Source organism: Gigantopelta aegis, chromosome 3 (genome assembly GCF_016097555.1).
Source record: "Gigantopelta aegis isolate Gae_Host chromosome 3, Gae_host_genome, whole genome shotgun sequence".
Lineage (NCBI taxonomy): Eukaryota > Metazoa > Mollusca > Gastropoda > Neomphalida > Peltospiridae > Gigantopelta > Gigantopelta aegis.
This window is the reverse complement of record NC_054701.1, coordinates 22761327-22785894: the sequence shown is the minus strand read 5'-3', so window position 1 is coordinate 22785894 and position 24568 is coordinate 22761327. Positions and strand designations below refer to the sequence as shown.

Below are 24568 nucleotides of genomic sequence, written 5' to 3'. Positions count from 1 at the left end.
TGGATGCCCTACGTGCCACAGACTTTAAACCACATATTGAGATTTTAAAAAACATATTCTGTATCTACTGGGTATTTGCAGAGATGGTATAACTAAATTCCTTACGAGACGCACATCAGTGCGATTTCAGCTTCATAGTCAGTTACCATACATTTTGAGACATTTACACGGTTTCTGTCTTCTCCCCTAGAATACATTGAATATTGATGTAACGATGATGTTTCTTCCTGTCGATCTCCCCCCACCCCCAATATACTCTGTATACGTAGCCAGGATTTTGAGAGGTGGGGGGTCGTTTAGGCATATACGATGCGCCCGAGTTGCATACTGAAAAAAAAGTCACCGGTAGGGGGAGGGTCGACCGATCCCCCCGACTCCCATTGGCTACGGGCCTGCGTGACAGAACAATAATTTTAGTGTTTGCATACAGGAAATAGTCACAATTGTAAGTATAAGGCACATGGTGGTGCTTAATTAATTTTCAGGTGTATCTATGGAAAGAAAGGTCTGTGGTATGCGACATAGGCTAGTTCGGTAGTAAGGTGGATTAAAGAAGCGTTGCGTTCACAGCGTGAAATGAGATGTAGATGATAATATCTCGTCTAACATATAATCACATTGTACTGTTTAACTGTTGCGTAAATTATGCATTAATATTATCTAACTTGTTAATTTGGGTAATGTTCTCATCTCACCAGCAAGGCGCGATATATGCAAGAAAGCATTTTTGAACGAGCTAAAAGCATTTTTGAATTGCAAAAATTTGCGATGCAGTCAGACGCGTGTGTAAAGGGGGAATATCATCCTACTGCTGCAAGCAATTTTTCATTTTAAATGTATTTTATGGATGAGCATGACGCGACCCCCCCTAAACATTTTGCTCCCAAGTGTGGTTTTTATTTGTAATTGTACTTTTTATTTTATTTAAACACGAAACTTGATGTGTATGACAATCAATCCTTGGGTATAAACTTTATAATGCATCCAGATGAACAATGAGAAACATGTATGTGAGACCTCAAATAGCAGTAGCTTAACATGTTCAATAAATATTCCTTTCATTTCGCCGTTTTGTTTGGTATCGGCTGGAAAAAATTGCCAGTTTAGTAAACAGATTGTTAATTTGGAATGGCCTGAACCCATCGCAGAAAGAAACAAATGACCCACCCATCACTTTTTAGTTTAAATATTTTGGTTACAGCACTAAATTACGCTATTATAGACCACACACTTCCTAATAAATGTGTGAAATTAGAAAAGCATAACTATGCAATTTTTCTTATGTACATGACAATAAAATTATGTTTCAATCCTGTCTGTAGCATTAAACATGTATTTGCTTCAGCAAATTACATTTATAATGTTTATATATTTATTATTATTATTATTATTATTATTATTATTATTATTATTATTATTATTATATTATATTATATTTCAGAAAATTACATTTATAATTTTATATTTTATTAGGCCTTATTATTATTTTTATTTTGTTTTGTTTGGCTTTACAAGCATCGAAGCGCCCTACTAGTGGTAGAATTTACCAAAGAAAACGAAAATGGCGGCTATTGGCGGTCCAGGAGTTTTGGTAGCGATTTTAATTTATCACAGTAAACTATTTTGTTCTTAGAATAACAATTCATCACATTATTAACAGAGATACGTATTACTATTTTAAATGGCCCTCTAACCCACAGTTAGAAAAGCGGTTTAACATTGCTCATTATTTTGTTATTATGTGTTGGTTCGGTAACCAGTCAATTCGTAACATAGTCATTTCGTACCCAATTTTACCATTTCGTATCCAAGTCATTTTGTACCCAGGTCATTTCGTACCATAGTTATTTGGTCATTTCGTACCATAGGTATTTGGTCATTTCGACCATGGTTATTTCGTACCATGTCTGTTTGGTCATTTCGTACCTTGGTTATTTCGTACCAAAGTCATTTCGTACCTCGATCATTTATTGTGCAGCTTAGTTGACTGATAGTAAAATGTCGAATTACTTATTTAAAAAATAAACATTAGGCTAATGCAGCTATATTGAATCCCCACCCTTAAGAAGAAACAAACAAATAATAAGAAAAAGATGATATATTACTTTTATTTTATCAAACATTTCCGTTCATCATTATATTAATTACCAGCTAGCACTTTGTGTTAGAATAACATACTAGTATCAAGATCTTCTAAGACAAGCTGATCTCAGAAAAACCTTAATTACCCACGAAGAGGAAGGGTGCCAGAGTCACACAAAAGGTGCTCTTCGAAAATTGGGCACTTTATAGTGATTGGAAAGTCAGTGGCGGCCGCCTGTTGAAAATCTGTTCCAGATTGGTGCATGTCGCTGATGACTGACACCACAACTCTAGTGATTTCAAAAGTGTTTTAACTGTAGCTTGAGTATAGTTCTGTTTTGTTATGAAATGTGAAATAAAGTTATTATGATTTCAAGATCATGTATATTTTGCTATACTTAATCATAGACTAGACCACACAGTGATATTCTACATCGATACTGATGTGACTGTTGATTATAACGATTGTTTATCCAACAGCAATAAGGCAAGCATAGGCAGAGAATCTGTCGACAGTGGGCTAAGGACGTAAGCCTATATAATATAGGAGGGGGAGTCTCGTATCATATGAAATGATCATCAGTGGCAATATACATATGTTCATTTAAACCTTTGCTCACTTTACAAGGTATGTTTACACGTCAACGTTTATTCATCAACAATAAAAATAAGAAGTGAACAAAATAAGATGCCGAGTACGAACCCATTATGGTACGAAATGACCAAACATGGTACGAGATGGTAAAAAGTAGGTACGAAATGGCTATGGTATGAAATGACTGTGGTACAAAATGACTAGTAACCGTTGGTTCATGGTATTTTCATTGTAGTTGTAATTCCGTAAATGACATGGAAGTATTTCCCTTTCTTTTCCAGTTTGAGTTTAACAATTTTTATTACAAACATTTTTCTTTTAACAAAGTATTAATCAACATGCACTGCCAGTAGTAAGAGACATGTCAGTTTATTTTAAAAATAAATGAGATTAATTAAATCTGCGAAAATCCATGAAATTAAAGTTGACGACAGTCACTTTTCGCACCCTTGTTTTGGGTTCGTACACAATAAATATAGCATATCTTACCGTAATTTCACTTGATATCCATATTTCGTAAAAGGTACAATTTTTTAATCACAAGATTTTCTTCAAACACATTCAGATGCATTAGTAATGTTCAAACAAAAATTTTTCAATACTGCCAATAGCAAGTTTGCATTGGAATTTTTCCAGCATTCTTAAAACGGAATCGTCATGTACCCAGTGTATGGTTATTATAAGGCGTTTCAAAGTGATGTCATTGGAATAATAACGTCATTCAAATTCAAAATTAGCTATATTATTGCCACATTAAAATAAACACTGGTCTACTAACCTTGACCCCTGTCAAATTTCTATAACAGCGGACAACGTTGTTTACAGGTTGGTATTTTGTTATTTTTCATAATTCTGGACAAAATATTAATTTTAAGTTTCAAAAGATGAAAGAAATAAAAAGTACCTTTTGTCAAATATATCATTACCGTTGGATATGTTTTATTTACTGTGTACGAAGCCAAAACAATGGTGCGAAAAATACGGGTCAGCCCAGTAATCAGGGGGTTAATGTAGGCATGTACAGTGTTTATAATAAGCATGCTGATACCTTTCAATATGCAGGCCTTTGGATTTCACTGAAACAATCGTTTCTGGTACCGTTTCGGTACCATGTCAGTAAAATCACAGAACCGAAATTTCGTTTCCCATGATTATTATATTGAGTATGACTATTCAATGAAAATGATATCTATATCTATCTATCTACCTATCTATCTATCTTTATCATCCATTAAAGGCTTTTGTAGGAGATTCCTGAATTTCTACAATTTTTAAGATGTTATCGACTAACAGACTTTAACTAAATTATAATTATAATTAAATATCAAATAGAGTAGGTAGGTAGGAACCTTTTTTTTTTTTTTTTTTTAAATCGAATCAAACAAAGAAACTAATCGGCCAAGGTGTTCCGAATCTAGTTTGCAGATTGCAAAAAAATAGAGTAGGTAGGTAGGAACTTTTTCTTTCTGTTTTTTTAATCTAATGAAACTGAACAACCGTAATTGACCGAGGTGTTCCGAATCTAGTTTGCTCGTTGCCAAAAAATTGGGGATCATGATTTTATTTTATTTATTAAAAAAATGTCAGGGTCGCTACATAAAATTAGGGTAGGTTGGGAAACCAGAAACACACATTTTTTTTAAAGCCTTAGTAAAAAATATTTAAACTTTATTTTGAAACGATATTATCAGTAATTATGCAATGTTGCTTAATACTTTGCTAAATTCATTCAAGCTTGACATTACTATATATAATTTAGATGTCAGTATGGATTACCATATCAAATATGACATTCATCATATTTGTTATGGTAATACATATTGGCATCCCATTACACACGTCAATATTACATGTACAGTGTTCTCACTGGGTGAAAATTAAAGGAGGGCAGCCGCGCGGCATGATAACCTTGAAAAAACAGAAAAGAAAAAAAAACCCACCCCGAAAATCAAAAAAAAAAAAGGGGGGGGGGGGTTTGTGCGTTGGTAGACTTTGCCTACAAAAAGGTTTATACGAAATACAAGCAGACTACTGGTAGTCTTTTAATTGAACCGAAGATGTTATCAGTCTGGGCATTCAAGGGCAGTTCCGGTTTTGCTTAACCGATCAAAGTTTTAATAATATTATTTTAATAAAGATTTCAAGATATACAAAAAATAATAAAGATGTTTGTAAAGTGATCCCCTGATTTTGGATACATTTTTTTTTATTTCCATCTTCATCGAATGAATCGATCGCTGTGGTAAAATATTATCGCCAGCTGATAAAAAGTTTCGTTTTTGTAAGGGCGGTGTAAATATTATTTGGCACCCGAGATAAATGATTTTAATGATAAACACTACCACTTCTGTTGTTTTTATAAGGCGTATCATAAAATATTGTTTGTTTCCGGTTACCCGACCGACCCTAATTTGAACCTGCCGACCCTAAAACATTTTTGGTATATCCAAAAATGTTTTTTTAATATAACAACGATTTCCACGAAAACATTCCAAAACTATCACAAGCAAATTTAGTTTTATTGGCGAACCGTTAGCCACGAAATGTTTTCTTCTAACAATTGATTGATGGAGTTACTTCCCTTCAGATTGAAGTTCGGTAACTTTCGTGAGATATCGGGCGAAGAGTCGGAAAATTGTTTTCACGAATATATGCGATCTTTTCCGATTTACTCTTCATCTAGCGTAGCGAGGTGTTCTGATTAATAATAAATAATAATAATAATAATAATAACTATATATAATGATTTACTCCAGCGACAAACTGGCCTTGTAGAAATTTAGTGACCTGATAAACTAGGGGAGGGAATGTTTACCGATACTGATGAAGTTTACTGCCAAATCAAATGATTAAATATGTTAGTAAGATCTTGATGCGTTTCGTTATTTTTTGTAAGTGGTCACTGGGAACTTTGCGGGTTTCCGCTAAAAACAGTGTCAGAATGACCATGTGTTTGACGTCCAATAGCCGATGATACTAAAGATAAAAATCAATGTGCTCTAGTGGCGTCGTTAAATAAAACAAACTTTACTTTTCGACATTCGTTTGAGCATCCTGAGCATTTGTATTGCATTTCTATTCATTGGACCAATTGATTGCTTCAAACCAAGTGTGTACTTTAATACTGGATGCATACAGAATAAAACTAACATTGCAAATTATAAAATTGGTAAGTCTACCATTTCTTAGATACACTACAAAAGATAATATATATTTTTTTAAATGTTATTGTTGGACAGATAAATATAGAACCCTTCTTTTCAGTTTTCATTAAAAGAAATTGTTATAACTTATTTACTGGTTTCTATTCAATTAAGGTTCAGCCAAGTCTGTCCTGGACCAGTACAGAAGTTAAGTGAGTTAAGTGTTAATATGAGAGTAAACCTTCTGCCTATTATTAAACAGCAAGGGGTCTTTTGTATGTACTCTCCCACAGATAGGTTAGCACCATGTTGCCCTCAAAATCAAAATGCCTTGCCTTTTATAAATTTATAAGTTGCCTATGTAAAAAGAAGCCTTTAAACACACCTATGTGGATAGTACTACATATTTCCTTTTTTTAATTAAGTTATGAAATAGATATAGAAAATAAAATGGCCATATGGTTTTTGTCCTTTTGGAAATTGTATATCTTATGGAGAGAAAAAAATCCCTTATATTTAAAACTGCACATTAAATATGCCCCCAAAATGTCACTTTACCATGCCTTACTTCATTTCTAGGGAAAACACCGAGGAATGGTATTGTTGGTTTGCATAATGCATTTCTATACATGTAGAGGTTATTTTGGATACTGGTAGTCAACACCTTTGTTTAATATCCATAAATAAAATTATTTTCCAAAAGCAAATGTTTTTCCTACCTACCTACCCTATATTTTTCCAGTATGTAATAGGAAACAAGTAAAAAAAAATTCAGGCCTAAGCAGTGATATACTCCCAAAATGAAAGGTTTACAATATAAACAGAATGACAGAAATGACAGAAAGTAAAAGTCATCAGTTACATTACAACCAATTTTATCATCCATTAAAGGCTTTTGTAGGAGATATTGCTGGCACTATAATTTGCGATATCTCCGCAGGAGATATTGCTTCTTATAATGTTGATTGGTCCAATTTCAATCACAAGACAATGTTTTGTTAAGTCACTGTCTTTGTTTCAGCACTAAACCTACCATTGGTGATGTCACACCACTAACGTTCTGCTAGTTAATGAGTTAACTGTCTCAAATAAAAAGAATGATACTGGATGATAAAAAGAATACCCCTTCATGTCTTGTGATATCATAATTTATCAGAACTCGTTGATAAGATATCAGACGATAATTAGTGGAAACAAAAGACAGAATGACCATTCTGAAATTTGGCTCCAAATGAGTGGGGTTTTTTTCAATCGGAGATTGCCGAATTGTCAATTGCTTTTTCGTACACAACACAGCTAATTTCCTTTGATATCCAGTGTGCAGACTGATTGTTGTGTTTTATGCAGTCTAATGGGTATTTGGCAAAATAGTGGATGATTCCATGGTTCTATATCTAGTGCTTCACCTGTAGGAGAACAGCTGCTCCCGGGGAAAACATTTACTGACAATTTCACCCCTCATGCATTGCCACAAAGTTTATTCCTTCCCATTTGCCACAAAAAGGACTGCCACTCCCAGATTAGTCTACTAAAGAACGCGCAGTTCTACCTTTAGTCTCATTTTACTACATTATCTTTTACTTCAAAGACAATGCAAGTCAAGCAGCATACCTGGGCTGTTCTACCATTCTGTCCTTCACCCCTGTATTAAAAATGAGATTTAATATGTCTGATTTAATGGTACTTTGTAAAGTAACATTTTTAATTACACTGGATTTATTTTTCATTTTTTTTATTTGAGTTGGTATGGGTTTAAAACTTAATAACATGTTTTTATATGAATTTAACTTTATTATTATGAAGTTAAATGCCAATTCATCGGTTTTCTTTTGATGCAAACAGACTATGTATGGTGAGCACATGGTTATTATTTAAAAAAACAAAAACATTCTAGTTTTGATTTTGTCTCTTCAGTTAAATTTATATGTGATAATTGGAGGGCTAGTTGAATTTGAGAAGGGCCAGTAAGATTTATCTTCAACTGGCCCTGCTGGCGAACATGGTTTTCATATTAATTTTCAACCCTATTAAGGGTAGAAAAAATGTACTGGTAACATATCTTCTGCCAAATTGTATTTGTACAATTGAAATTTTAAAAGCTATATAACCATGGGAGGGTGGTTGACATTATGTTAATTATAAAACATTCTGTAACCACTGTCTTTTTTTTCCCAGCTTCAGCTACAGAGTATTTTTACCAAACGTCTTCCACAGAGGTGCCAGGAAGTGGAAGATCTCATCAGAAAAACAAGCATAAAAGTTAGTTTATATACCATGTATTAAAGGAACATTCCTGAGTTTGCTGCATTGTAAGATGTTTCCGACGATTAAACTTACACATTACATATATTTTCTTGTTTAGAATATCAGTGTCTGTATATTCAATGTGTTTCTGGTTGTCTTTATATTTGTAAGAAACCCAAACTGGATTTTGTCTTCAAATAATTTTGTACGTATGAAAAAACAATATTTTAGGAAATAAAATGAAATTTAACCTAATATAAATATTAGAACGATCAGAAACATGTTTAATATACAACCACTAATATTTTATGCAGAAAAATATATTTAATATGTAATTACAATCATTAAAAAGTTTCAGTTAATTGATAACAATTAACATCTTAAAAATTGCAGCAAACTCAGGAATGTCCCTTTAACATAATTCAAGAATTTTTATAACAATCCAATAGCCATGTCATCAGTGATTAAAAATTTTGTAACTGGCCACGATTAGAAATTCACTACCCCTACTTGTAAGTAAATACAATTTTACTAATACTAATAATTGGATATGTCAGAGAGAGAGATAGAGCTTAAAACCCTTAGATTTGGAGGGGTGGGGGGGGGGATGAGGAGGGCATGATATTCATATTTACAAAAAAAAATCAAATGCAGCATTGGCATCCTCCTTTTTTTCCCCCACTAGCTATCAGTCGTGGCAATAGTAGTACCGGTAGTTATTTACTAGTCCAACGCTGAATATTTCTAGCCATGAAGTGGAGCTACCATAATTTAGAAGCTCTGCTAATGTGTGTGCATAACTTAATACAAGTTACAAACAAATGTACATAAACACGCGTGCACGCACACATGCACACTCGCGCATGCATACACACACACACACACACACACACACACACACACTAACAATAACAATAACATCTGTATTGTATGCAACTCCATGAAAACTAAAGAATGGTTTGTATTATAAATTTGTAATGCCTGGTGAAGCAGATACCTCTATTAAGCAATCATTTGTCTATACTGGGTACACTTCTGTTAAGCAATTATCTGTTTTTGAAAAATATTTAAGATGTCACTTTTTGAAACTGTTGACACATTAATTCCTTTCAGTCAATCTTTGTTAACTTGATCTCTTGACATTGAGAAATTGTTGAATGTCATAATTTTAACACACAACTGTTTATCCCGAACCACCAGTATCTAGAACTTATTAGTCCAGTTCCTTAAGCATCAAGATTGTGAAGTTATTGTTTTAAATACAAGAACTGAAAAATATTATAATGTTTGCTTTCACGACTGTATTTTTTGTTAAATACAGGAACTGAAAAATTGCTTGCCTTACATTGTGGAGAGTATATTTGGCTATGGTGCAGAGCTAGGTTGGGATTTGGACAAAATATCCAAGTATCAGAATCCGCATGAGTTCCACGCAGTCCGGCGCTTCCTGGCACCTGAGAGTCAGTTTCTGAATCTTATCTACAACCTGCAGGCCGACACTTACCTACAATATGAATTTCAACTCAACCACCTGCCTGTGAGAAAAACCTACTTCATTTTCATTTATGCTTATAAATATCCATTTAACATTCGACATGCTACCTGTGAACTTCGTCTTCTTCATGTTAATAAAGTTAAAGTTTGTCTTGTTTAACGACACCGCTAGAGCACATTGGTGTAATCATCGTCTATTGGATGTCAAAACATTTGGTAATTTTTACATATAATCTTAGAGAGGAAACCTGCTACATTTTATATGCACCATCCCACAGACAGGATAACACATACCACAGCCTTTGATATACCAGTCATGGTGCACTGGTTAGAACAAGAAATAGCCCAATGGGCCCACCGACGGGAATCGATCCCAGACCTTCATGTTATTAGGACACTGAGTTGTAGGCATATCTTCTACCATACCTAGTTCTGTTTAATTTAAAAACTGAAAAAAAACCCCACGAAAACCAACAATTATTTTTCAACAAAATATCAATTGTTACATCAAAATTAAAATTAATTTTCCAGGTTTTAAAATTTGCTATTTGTGAATTTGGCAGTCAAAAGCAGTAGATTTTCAGTGAATATGGTCATATAGTTATAACAGTGTATATAGCAAAAATGTATACAAACTTTGTACATTGCATGATAATTTAATTATTTTATTTACAGGCTCCATCAAGACACTTGATAGAAGAAGGAGCAATTCCTATGTTTTACATCAACAAGCTTCGTCAAGATGGATTTGGTCAAACATACTTAGCACTAGATATCCTTTTTAAATACTTTATAAAAAGAAATATTGTTTGGTCTGAAGTCCTTTTTGCCTGCCCTGTGCCCACAGCCGATTACATTGGTTCTTTTCAAAATTATATTTAATGTCGGAACCGATCAAATCTCTAGTTTAATTAAGTTTAATATCAAGCCCTTTGCATTTGTAAGCTTTGTTCTGATTGGTTGATTATATTATTACATATAGAAGAAATGACATAATCAAAATATGGTCAACTACTGTGTTCAGATGGTTTAATATATTTACAAAAACAGACAAAACAACTAATCTTCTAACTTGGTTATATGATACATACTATCCTGTTTTTGAGAATAAATGCTTTTCTGCTTTTTTAGTAGGAGTAGCCGATTTAACCTTTAGACTACTGGATTAATTTTTAACAAAAACCACGTTGAGTGGGTACAAGTTTATAATTTTTACTCACATATATTCACTTAAATGTTTCATAAATACATGAAATAAAGTTCATATATGAATCGGTAAGTATTATTTTCGTGTCTTTTTTTGTAATTTTTATTATTTTAGATCGGCTAATGGTGATTAAAATTAGGCAAAAAATCGAAAAAGTTGCGTTTACTTACGGGCATTTGTGGCCAGCTGTCCAGTATTTATGTCCATTATTCCCGATAACAGTGGTTTTCTGACCAGAATTTTTTTTAAAACCCGAACTACGATTCATATTGCAATATTTGGTAATTTTCGTTGTTAGTAAAACGATCAAATTTATTATCAAATTAGCTGTTACAATCAGCTATCGATCCCTGAAAATTACCGCGACGTGCCGCCATTGTTGTCAAACGAAAATACTTGCCGAAAACCACTTTTTGAACTCAAAATTTCAAGGTATTTTCAATTGAAAAAATCAAAACAAAAACCACCATTTTGAAAAAAAATCTTTTTTCTTTAATTATATTTCCGTTTCCGGTGAGTGTCGTGTGCAAAACGGCGGGAAATATGAATTGGGGAATACAGTGTACAGTATATCGACTGACGTGACGTCGGGCGAGATATCTCGCCTGCAGTAGTCAGAAGGTTAATAGCAGCAGATTCCCTCCGTCTTTCTTTTCTAACCAAGTGTTAAAAAAATCATGTTAAGCACAAAATAACCAGAGCAAAACTCACTGTTTAAAGGTAAGTTTATCACTCTCCCTCCCATTCATTCCCCTGAAACTAGTTAAAAGAGTAATTTTTAGCTCCCCTTGACATGTGTCAACATGGTAATATCTTAAATGCAGGGGCGGGATGTAGCCTAGTGGTAAAGTGCTCGCTTGATGCGCGGTTGGTCTAGGATCGATCCTCGATGGTGGGCCTATTTCTCGTTCCAGCCAGTGCACCACGACTGGTACTACCCTGTCTGTGGGATGATGCATATAAAAGAACCCTTGCTGCTAATTGAAAAGAGTAGCCCATGAAGTGTCGACAGCGGGTTTACTCTCTCAATGGAGTGCGTCGTTAAATAAAACATCTCTCTCTATATCTTAAATGGCTATCCGTCTAAATTAGGGAAGCAGCTAATCACTCCCCTCAGTCATGTCAATGTCTGGAAAGATTCTTTTCCTTTTTACTTGTAATTGTTTTGTTTTAATATCTGGTTTAAAAAAAAAAGTGTTTATTAAAACTAACGAGTAAACTTCTAATCACTTTTTTAAATTAGATATTTCTTTAACATTTGCTAAGTGCCTTTGAGTACTTCATGTTCCACTTTGCGTACTACGTGGTGAACCCATCTCTGCAATCTCCCATCAGCTGGGTCAACTTCTACGACTACTTGTACCCGAATCTCGTCGATGACTACATGCACTACTTCCTCCCCCTCGACAAGAAGATGCTGCCTCCAATGCCGCACATGCCAACTTCTGTGAGATGCCCAGCAGCGCAGTACACTATCCCTGGGTTTGTTCTGTTTCAACTTAAGGCGATGCTACATGATATGAGTGCTTTGTATAAGAAAATTCACAAGAATAGCCGATTGTAAGAAGACAGACATTACAGGACAAATTTACATAGCCTGTTTGACTTAAACATGTGTAACTACATACATTTACAATGCATAAACACCTGTATTTTGTGTATAGCTTAATCATGTACTATTACAGATCAAGTTTGAATTTCATGGCAATATACCCATTTATGGCAGAGTTGTGGCCCTTGAACTTATAAATGTTTTTGAGGCCTCGTAGGGACATGTACTGCTTTAACTACTCTACTAACACTTGTTTATTTATTTATGGCAGAGTTGTGGCCCTTGAAATTATAAATGTTTTTGGGGCCTCGTAGGGACATGTACTGCTTTAACTACTCTACTAACACTTGTTTATTTATTTATTTGGGGGGTACGTAGCCCAGTGGTAAAGCGATTGCTTGATGCGTGGTCTGATTGGCATCGCTCGGTGGGCCCATTGGGTTATTTCTCGTTCCAGACAGTGCAACGTGACTGGTATATCAAAGGCTATGGCATTTGTTATCCTGTCTTTGGGATAGTGCATATAAAATATTCCTTGATACTAATGGAACAGTGTAACGGCTCTCCTTTCTAAGACTATACCAAATGTTTATTATCCATTAAGCGATGATTAATAAATTGATGTGCTCTAGTGGTGTTGAACAAAAACAAAAAAGTTGCTATTTTACTAAGTATTGTTTTATTTGTGCTTCTGTACCAAATGACAATGGATATTAAAATACATTTATATAAGTATAGCAATGGAAATAAGCTTTATGAAAATTTTAATTATTTATGGTAACAATAATACAGAATCACATTTTGGTTTTAGATGTTTGTCTATTTATATATATTTTTTTTTTTCAGTGGTCTGCCACCAAGTCGCACAAGCCCTAGTCCACAGCACCAGCGGACGCGCCCCACTCTGTTTAAAACGAGCTTCACGGCCATGCAGAAACAGCACGTCCAGGGCTCTCCTGTCTTAGAACAGGGAGAAGCAGAGACATGGCGTTCCGAAACAATGCTGCAGGTGTTGTACTTTATCTTGTATAAATTGTAACTGGGGGTGGGATTTAGCTCAGTCGGTGAGTGCTTGCTTGAGATGCTTGCGTCTCGGGATCAATTTAACAGGTGTTTTTTTTTCTCATTCTAACCAGTGCACCACTACTGGTCAAAGGCCGTGGTAAGTGCTTTCCTGTCTCGAAAAGTGCATATAAAAGATCCCTTGCTGCAATAGAAAAAATGCAGTGGGTTTCTTCTGATGAATAAGTCTCAGAATTACAAAATGTTAGACATCCAATAGCTGATGATTAATAAATCAATGTGCTCTAGTGGTGTCGGCAAACAAAACAAACTTTAAAAAAAATTATTATGTTCTAACTAGTCTCAAATAATGTATATGGATCTCAATTAATGGGTAGGAAATAGTCTTTAATGTTGAGACCACTTGGTATAATGTTTTCGGTATAAGTAATATACATAATAGACTGAGTTTACTACGAATGTTTTTCTTAAATACAGGTGTCATAGTTTATATTATTACTAATAAAAAAAAAGAAATAAGTCCGTTGTGAAGTTTGTTTTGTTTAACGACACATTAATTTATACTGGATGTCAAACATCCTCTACACTTTCTCACAGACAGGAAAACATATCACGGCCTTTGACCAGTTGTGGTGCACTGGTTGGAATGAGAAAAAACCCAATCAGTTGAATGGATCAGTGTTCTCGCTGGGTGAAAATTAAAGGAGGGCGGCCGTGCGGCACCACACCCTTAAAAAACCAAAAACTAAACAAAACAACCCCCCCAAAAAACAACAAAAAAAAAAACAACAACAATAAACGAAAAGCAAAAAAAAATGGGGGGGGGGGGGGGAGCATGGTTACCATATTGTTGTGTGCTGGTTGACTTTGTGGAAAAACACTTCTTATTTTGCCTACAAAAAGGTTTATACGAAATACAAGCAGACTCGTCTTTTAATTGAACCAGAGATGTTATCGGTCTGACATCACGGGCAGTTCCATTTTTGCTGAACCAATCAAAGTTTTAATATTATTATTAATGAAGATTTCAAGATATACGAAAAACAATAAAGATGTTTGTAAAGTGATCCCCTAATGTCGGATACATTTTTTGTTATTTCCATCTTAATCGAATGAATCGATCGCTGTGATAAAATATTATCGCCAGCTGATAAAAAGTTGTTTCTTTTAGTACAGACGGTGTATATATTATTTGGCACCCAAAATAAATTATTTTAATGATAAACACTACCACTTCCGTTGTTTTTATAAGCAGTGATATCCCCCAAAATGAAAAGTTTATAATATTTTATAAAGAACTGCTGAATAAACAAAATGATAGAAATGACAGAAAATAAAAATCATCAGTTAAAACCAATTATATCTGCAACGGAGGACAAAATATCAGACTATAGTTAGTGGAAACAAAAAACAGAATGACCGTTCTGATCACGTGACAAATTTGGCGCCAAATAAGTGAGCTTTTTTTAATCGGAGATTGCTGAATCCGTAATTCTTTTTTTAAAAATTCATTGCTCAAATAAAATATAACTTTTCTTGTTTATATTAACGTACAAATGGATACAGGTATGGGACAAAATAGAGACTGTTAAAAATACTGTTAAATTACGGTGGCTGTCGTAAATGTTTCATCAATTGCTTTTTCGTACACAATGCGGCTTGTTTTCTTTGATGTCCAGTGTGCAGACTGATCGGGGTTTTTTTTCTGGGGTTTTTTTCTTCTTCTTTTGGAAGGGGGGTGGAGATTGTGTATGGAAAAAAGTGTGCATTTGGAAATAGCGGAGATAGGTGCTGGAAAATAAAGAGGGGCGGAGAACGTAAAAGCAGGGCGACAAAATGCAGTAGCTGGGCGGGCTGCCCTGCTTAAATGAGGCAGCGAGAACACTGTGGATAGTAATTTAAAATACTGGATTGGGAATAGTTTTTAACATTGAGACCAGAGTCTAAATGTTATACATAACGGGCTACATTAACAAAACCTGTTTTTCTTAAATGTTGATGTTTAATGTATGTAAATTGGCCCAATGTGTGTCTATGTTTATTTTTGAAAGATAGAATTGTTTTGTGTTTCAAAAAATAGTTTTAAGAGTTTCAGAGAACTGGCCTTTTTGGCAGTCTGCAGAATAGAGAAGATTTAAAAAAAAATAATGTGTAACTTGGATGAAATATGTTGTCAACTGCAGCAGTGTGAATTTTGAAACCAAAACACCCCATAAATAAACTAAAAGTAAGAATTTTTTATTTTTTTATTTTTTTTATGTGTAGGTTGGAAATTAACTTTTATCGTTTTGATAGATCTCAATTCTGCACCCACAGCCCACAGTCCGAGCATATCTATGTGATAATTTATTCTAAGTTTTATTTGACAGGTGTTTGCTGAGTTTTGGCTCAACCAGAATTCTTATGAAATTGGACGGCTTGCAGTTTTCTCTCAGGCCTCTGTGGTTAGTACTTTATAGAAGTTCTATATACACCATCGACGTCCCAAACTGCGTTCACCTAACAACAAAAACACGAATACGATATTTACGGAAATATTATTCTACATTTTTCAGCTACAATACGTGAAACAAAATAGATTTTAATCATTTAACGTAAAAAATCTACAATTTGGATGTAAAACAAATCCATTCTAGTAAACAAAAGTGAAACACCCTACAGTAAACAGGAAAAAGTGCGACGTTTCTAACTGCATTCAGGCGCATGCGTTTGCAAAAAGTATCGTAATGCGCATGTGCAGTTCATCATTTTCAATTTTTAAGACAACTACATGAAAAAATTTTTGTTTCTTAATTATGCACAGTTGCCGAACACTTAATTTATTCAAATTTTTTTAAAGGAAAAATTCAATTTGTCAAGCGTTCTGGTCCGGTCCGCGTTTTATCAACACACATCGCTCACACTTGATGTCAGTACTGATGGGCATTACGTCCATACCTGCGCATAGTTTGTAAAATATAATTTTTTAAATGAATTGATTCTAAATTAACACAATTTATATACTCGAAATTATTTACAACTGTTATGAATGTATTATGAATACTATTCACTACAATAGAGGCACAAAAATGTAGCATACCTTTTTCAGATCGAATATAATAATTGAAAACAAATTCTAAGAACGGATCCTAAAAATCATAAAAATTTAATTCTTTGGCCTTGTTGATCTGGCACGTGTGAGGTCATGTGACACGCACCGAAAGTTAATTCGTCTTTCTCCATTTTAAGTCAATTTCTACGAGTCATGTGGATCCGATATCGGTAATTTTAAGGAATAAACAAAAACGACTTAGTAAAATTAATGGTTTTAGGGGTTTGTAAAGTTTTGTATTTAGATACTTACTTTTCTCAACTTTATTGTTTATAAAAATGTTCCTGAACTGTGAAGAAAAACCTCATAAATGAACGACGTGCCGATGACAACAAATCGGATGTTGATTGCGTGAACCGTTCACGAGAAAACAAAGTGAACGGAATTTGAAGCATAACGCAGTTAGGGACGTTGACAATAATACTGGTGCAAACTGAACTTTACATAGATGAACATTTTAGTTTGTTGCACTTATTTGTTTGTCGAGGCGGGACATAGCCCAGTGGTAAAGCATTCGCTTGATGCACGGTTGGTCTGGGGTCAATCCTTGTTTGGTGGGCCCATTGGGCTACTTCTCGCTCCAGCTAGTGCACCACAACTGATATATCAAAGGCCATGGTATGTGTTTTCCTGTCTGTGGGATAGTGCATATAAAAGATCCCTTGCTGCTAATCGAAAAGAGTAGCCCATGAAGTGGTGACAGCGGGTTTCTTCTCTCAATATCTGTGTAGTCCGACACCATATAACCGTAATTAAAATGTGTTTATTGCACCGCTATATAAAACATTTCCTTGTATTTGTTTGTCATAAAGTTAATAATGCCACTTGGTGTGTAGGGAAGTGTCGATGAGCCACTCCGATTGTCTCAGTCCTTGATAGGCTGAGCTCCTGGGTAGGATGTGGCCCATTGTTTGGTCATTCAGTGTCTTGATGTCACCACTCCGATTGTCTCAGTCCTTGATAGGTTGGGCTCCTCAGTAGGATGTGACCCATTGTTTGGTCATTCAGAGTCTTGATGTCACCACTCCGATTGTCTCAGTCCTTGATAGGTTGGGCTCCTCAGTAGGATGTGACCCATTGTTTGGTCATTCAGAGTCTTGATGTCGCCACTCCGATTGTCTCAGACCTTGATAGGTTGGGCTCCTGGGTAGGATGTGACCCATTGTTTGGTCATTCAGAGTCTTGATGTCACCACTCCGATTGTCTCAGTCCTTGATAGGTTGGGCTCCTCGGTAGGATGTGACCCATTGTTTGGTCATTCAGACCACTTCTGCAAGTTGGGGAAATAGACAAATACTTAAAGTGGAATTGATCATATGATCTTTTGCAAACCTAGGCAGTTGCATTATCACTGACTAATTCCTGTGCACATGGTTACACCACCATCGGTGATTTAATCCTGTGCAAGCAGTTTCATTATCACCATTGACTTAATCCTTTTCAAGTACTTTCATTATCATGAATGACTTACGCCTGTGCAAGTGACGTAGCTCAGTGGTACAGCTCCCGCCTGATGCGCATTCGATCTAGGATCAATTCCTGTCTGGGCCCATTGGGCTATTTCTCATTCCAGCCAGTGCTTCACAACTGGTGTAACAAAGGCCGTGGTATGTACTATCCTGTCTGTGGGATGATGCATATAAAAGATCCCTTGCTGCTAATTGAAAAGAGTAGCTCATGAAGTGGCGACAGTGGGTTTCCTCTCTATATATCTGTGTGGTCCTTAACCATATGTCTGACGCCATATAACCGTAAATACAATGTGTTAAGTGCGTCGTTAAATAAAATATTTCCTTCCTTCCTTCCTGTGCAAGTGACTGCTCTATCACCAACAAAGTAATCCTGTGCAACCAGTTTCACTGTCACCAGTGACTTAATCCTGTACAAGTGGTTGCTCTGTCATAAAGACTTAATCTTGTTTAGCATTTGCCGTATCACCAAAGACCTAATCCTGTACAAGCAATTGCACTATCACCAAAATCCTAATACTACACCCATTTGTACATTTAAACCAATATAACCGTGAACGGTTGCCAACTTTGTAGTGTGTTTAATAATGATAATGCTGACATACTTGGAAAAACATGTTAAGTAAATGCATACTAAAGTCCTAATCATAATTAGAAGTGCTATCATCTTGTAATTGGTTTGGTAGGATATTTATAGGATATTAAACGAGCTTCCATTTCGTATCATGTTTATGTCCCGAGTGAAATAAACTTTAGCGAGTGACAATGAAAATTATTTCACGAGGGACATAAACATGATTTGAAATGGTAGCGAATTTAATATCTTATTTATTATCCATAATCGGTCTTAATTTATATCAGTCAACTCGTTTGGCTGACGTTCCTGTAACTTACAGTGTACGGTTGTAGTGCACCAATTGATGACGTCAAATGTGTTATGTCCCACTTGGCATTCTAGTGGGATGTATCACCTTGATATGTACCAAGATATTTTTAACCATATGGGTATTAATGATGTTTATTCAATCTCTCACTTTCAAGTACTCGACGCGATACGTATATGAGAGAGATCCCTTTTACTACTTGTTTGTAAGTATGCAGATATACACTGTTGTACATTGGCTATTGTATTTATTACATGCATGCATCATCATTGGAAAGTGGTCATGAAACTTTATTCATTATTGACATTGCATTATTTGCATGGAATACAACTGTTTGTTTTTATGTATTTATTTTTGGAGTGTTTTTTATAATCATGAAATTGAATGTTTTGTGCAGATACTTCTGATAATTCTGAACAGCTTTTCTTAATTTTATGTATTTTTTAGAAGTAATCTTGAAGTGTGGTTTAATCTATCACTATTTTTGTTTCGGTTTTACAGCCAAAGTGTGTTTGTCTTTGAATATTGTTAAAAGCATCTTTGCATGTTCAGCAAATAAATGTAGATGAAGTATACACTGTCATATATATTGAGTGGTCTCCAAAAAACAATAACTTTACTGATTGTGGAATTGTGTAAAAAGTGTTGGGACTGTAACTTTGGTATTTCACACCCATTACTGTGTGGATATTTGCCATCTTCAGTGAAACATATAAATAGCAGCATATTCAATATTTTAAAAATGTGAAGTGCTTGATGCACTTCTTGCCTACCTGTATGGCATTGCATTGCTATTTTAACCATATTTGACCTACTGGCCTAGTATTTTTACCGAAGGTGGCAAATATCCATCTGGTAATAGGTGTGAATTATCAAAGTTAGTCTTTTTATACAATTCCATAGGGTTATCGTTTTTTGGTGAGGTCACCTGATATATACCTTGCAGGTGTAATAGGTCTGATTACCAACTCCGGTTGTTGTCTCAATTCATACCCTTCTCTTGCTGCTTGTTCTGGCGAAGTAGCCTATATGTGGTAACCCTGGATTTCCGCTTCTCACTGTTGACTAAATGTCAGACTAAACATATATTAGACTCCTTATAGCCATAGATATCCATTAGAATATTCTGAGGTGGTGTTAAACAAATGTTTGTTTCCTTTTCATTTCTCACAAAGTTAAAAAAGCTGATGTTTGCTTTGTTTAACATCATTAGAGATCGTTGATTTATTAATTATCGCCTATTGGATGTCAAACCTTTGATAATTATTGACATATAGTCTTAGAGAGAAAACCCACAACACTTGTCCATTAGCAACAAGTATTCTTTCACTTACAGGACAGCACATACCATGACCTTTGATACCAATATTTTAATCTCAGAATTCTTGTTGCAATTTATTTAATTAAATAAGTAATATTGAAAATGTTAAAATTTGGCAAAACATTTAAGAGTAGAATTTCATATCCATCATTATTATTGGCTCTGTCATGGTTATGCAAATTAATGTCTGTTAAATTTGGACAGTTTGTTTAGTCTCAGTATAAAAGGACTCATTCTATATAATACAAATTCCCTGATCATATGGAGATAACTGTAATTAGATTTTGCTTATGAATTTGGAAAAAAGAACGGTAACATTTTAAGGATTTTGTCTTTTTTCACTAGCTGTCAGGCATTGTCAGAGTAATTATTGGCTAGCCTGATGGTAATAAATTCTAACCACTGAAGTTGGGCTACCATATTTTAGAAGCCCCGACATGATGCTTTGATCATAGGATCATTCTCTGATTCTTTTTTTCCTTTATTGCCCTGCATCTGATACATCAAAGGCCATGCCCTGTCTGGAATATTTCTTAAAAGATCATTCACTATTAATGGAACAAATGTAGCGGGTATCCAATAAAACTTTATGTCAAAATTATCAAGTGTTTGACATCCAGTAGCTGGTGATTAATAAATCAATGTGCTCTAGTGGTGTTGTTAAACAAAACAAACTTTAACTTTTAGTTTTTATTTATACATGTATGTGTAATTTGTTGTAGTCCATTCAGCACTTATTAGGTCAAGGTGCTTGCTTCATTGAATTTTATTAATAAATTCTGGTAGAAAGTGATGGGGAGGGCACTTCTGACTTCATCACTGTTTTCTTGGTCTGTGTATTCGTTTAAGGTACTTTGTTGTGCATGTTCAGGTAGCTGTTAAAGTGTACAGTAGTATGATGCAGTTAGTTAAATATGTTTTACTGATTTTTATACGCCCATCTATGGGTCGTATTATAGTATGGCATTGTCCGTATGTCCATCTGTTAACTTTTTCTTGTCCGGACCATATCTTGCATACGTGACCATCAAACCTCACATGTAGGAACAAATTGGGATGGCAGTGTGTCGCGTACTATTACTAGGTCACTGTGACCTTCTTTTCACGGTTTACTGTACATAACTGTAAATCCTTGTCCGGACCATATCTTGCATACAGATGCATACAGGATCATCAAACCTCACAAGTTGGAACAACTTGGTTTACGGTGTGTCGGGTACTATTACTAGGTCACTGACCTACTTTTCACGGTCTACTGCACATAACAATAAATCCTTATCCGGATCATATCTTGCATACAAATGCATACAGGACCATCAAACCTCATATGTAACAACAACTTGGGATTGCAGATATCGCATACTATTACTAGGTCACTGTGACCTACTTTTCACGGTCTTCTGCATACTGCACTTAACAGTTAATCCTTGTCCACATCATATCTTGCATACAGATGCATACAGGACCATCAAACCACATGTAGGAACAACTTGGGATGGTGGTTGGTCCGAAACAAACTGTTCTTCCATCCCATTGCAAACATTTCACATAATTAGACTTGAATCATACCCGTAACATATTCATTAATATAGATATGGTTTTCCATCTAACTGCTGATGGGCGTATCATGTACCTCACCGGTACTCGTGTTAAAAATACCATTATGGCTTCAACTGCACATGCAACACGTACCCAGGAGTGTCTTTTCTAGTTCAGTCAACTGATAGAAAGGTGCTAGAAATCCATGCTAGAAACATTGTCTAGCCACATGTTCCAGGCCTCTGAAAATTGCAAGAACGATCTTAATTTTACATAACCTGGGTTTTTTTCATGCAGAATTTGGATCACCATTTACTTGTATATAATGGGTTATGCTAAAAGGAAATGGGTTACTTGGATTTATTTCTATGTAACCAATAAATGGGTCACGCAGATTTTCAATTCTCAGAGGCCGGTGTTCCTAGACGATAATGTACCTGGTACACTTTTCACTAGTTATTTGTTTTCGTAGTTTGGGAGGTAAACGGCCGTTGCTACCTGTTGATTATGTCATTCTGTAAGCAAGGTAGTATGTGACATCGGTCATGTGTAATTTGTAACAGTGCATGCATTCCTTCTCGTTATGTAGTAGGCTATATATCAATGGAGAGGAGTGAAGTCATGGTATAAAAATAAAATGAAGTGAATTTTATATAATTATACTAAAATTATAAGACTGATTGAACTAGAAAATTTGTCCTTTTGTAGATGAGTTTTCTGCCACATGTCTCAAGAAAATCAATTCTTTGGAGCTCGCTAAAGATTACTGTAAGGATTGATTTTCTTAAGACGTACATCAGAAAATCTGTCCATAAAAGGACTTATACCAGAAACTATTAATGTATTTATTTGTAGTCTATATATATCAGGGTTTTTGCCAGAGGGTAAAACGGGTATGGCGCCATACCCAAATTATTATTTTTTGAAGTTAACATTTTGACAAAATTAATGATTCTTATAATTATTGTATGATTTTCTTAACCCTAACCCTAAATGTAACCCATTTTCTTTGTTGGGGAGGCCCCCCTTACCCCCTGTTGACTGTGGCTGCATTCAATTTCATAACGCCATACCCAAAAAGTTATTTCTGGCAGAAACACTGTATATAAATGTACAGCTATTGCTTTATACTTAAATGTCTTATGATTAGTTTTTATAAATTTTTTACTAGTAGTTACTTAAATGTTAAGAGTTTGTTCATATTATAGAAATACAATAATTGTGTGGTTTCCACGTTGTCGAATTTTCAAATTTACAATAAGCTTAGCATAATGACATCAAACCATTAACAACAACGGTTTTTAATCAGAAGAATGAATTAATAGTGATGTTAGTATGTGATGCGTATCAGTGGATCGCATGGTGTGTATTGGATGTTGTAATAAATTATTACAATCAATTACATGATGTACCAAATAATGTGATCGGTTATGGCAGCCTTACAGATAATGTATTAGATAATGTGATAAGTTATGGAAACCAAACAGATGATGTATTAGATAATGTGATAAGTTATGGAAACCAAACAGATAATGTATTAGATAATGTGATAAGTTATGGAAACCAAACAGATGATGTATTAGATAGTGTAATTATTACAACCAGTCACTGTATAATAATGTGAATTATTACAGCCTGTACAGCGAGATGTAGCCCGGTGGTAAAACGCTCGCTTGATGTGCGGTCGGTTTGAGATCGATTCCCGTCAGTGGACCTATTGGGCTATTTCTCGCTCCAGCCAGTGCACCATGACTGGTACATCAAAGGCTGTGTTATGTGCTAACCTGTCTATGGGATGGTGCATATAAAAGATCCTTTGCTGCTAATCGAAAAAAATAGCTCATGAAGTGGCGACAGCGGTTTTCTCTTTCAATATCTGTGTGGTTCTTAACCATATGTCTGATGCCATATAACTGTAAATAAAATGTGTTGAGTGCGTCGTTAAATAACACATTTCTTTCCTTATTACAGCCTCTTGTGTACTGTACATTTAAACACTGGTTTGAAACACTGCATGAAGAACACCATTGTTGTACCCATTCTTTAATTGTCTCTTTTTTTCTGTCCAACCAATGCCCTATGACAGGTATATCAAAGGCCATGGTATGTGCTGTCCTGTCTAGAAATGTCCAAATAAAATATCAATTTTTGCTAATGGAAAAATATAGCGAGTTTCCTTTGAAGACTCCATGTGAGAATTAATCCAATAGCCGATGATTAATTAATCAATGTGCTCTAGTGGTGGTGGTAGCCAAATAGTCTCTTTTTTAAAAACTGCATGAAGAGCATAACACTGTGTTCATATGTCTTAGAAAAGTCTTTAATGAACACAATCTTTTGTCAAAGGACCCTCCATATTTTTAAAGAATACATTTAGGCTAAGAGCCCACTACTTGTAATGACACCATTATAATAAAATAATTGTTACTTTTTATCCCCAGGAGCACTTTATGCCGACTCAGAACCATGCGAAGATTGTTCGGTGTCTCATCAAGTACTTACATTACTTCATCAACAGTGCATCCGATGTGATTACCTCGCCTTACCATCACTCTGTGCCATCACCTTTAGATGTCTTTAAAAGGTAGCTAGTAAAGTTTATTAATACTTTAAACATAATGTGCTGAGTTACCAGTTATTAAATTTATGTTGCGAATGAAACTATTTTCACTTTTCATTGGCTATGTTAACTTTCAAACTACTGGAATAATGTTTGACAAAAACCACTTGTGGGTACAAGTTTATAACGTTTACTCACATCTATTCACTTAAATGTTTTATAAATACATAAAATAAAGTTTATATCTGAATCGGTATGTATTATTTTTGTGGGTTTTTCTAATTTTAGATCAATTAATGTTGATTAAAATTAGGCTCAAAATCAAAAAATGTTTTGTTTACTTACAGGCATTTGTGGCCAGCTG

The 24568-nt window shown here is 34.9% G+C and overlaps 1 protein-coding gene across 1 annotated transcript in view; it reads left to right on the top strand.

The window, feature by feature from the left end:
• Window positions 1-1561: 1561 nt before the first annotated feature.
• The window catches only part of LOC121367711 (sphingomyelin phosphodiesterase 4-like), a 45989-nt gene continuing 22982 nt past the window's right edge, over window positions 1562-24568 (top strand). The window contains exons 1-9 of the mRNA XM_041492042.1: window positions 1562-1591; window positions 7996-8079; window positions 9386-9601; window positions 10234-10330; window positions 12031-12247; window positions 13164-13326; window positions 15710-15784; window positions 18942-18989; window positions 24086-24228. Coding sequence (XP_041347976.1) covers window positions 1562-1591; window positions 7996-8079; window positions 9386-9601; window positions 10234-10330; window positions 12031-12247; window positions 13164-13326; window positions 15710-15784; window positions 18942-18989; window positions 24086-24228 — 1073 coding nt within the window. The remainder of the gene's footprint in view (window positions 1592-7995; window positions 8080-9385; window positions 9602-10233; window positions 10331-12030; window positions 12248-13163; window positions 13327-15709; window positions 15785-18941; window positions 18990-24085; window positions 24229-24568) is intronic.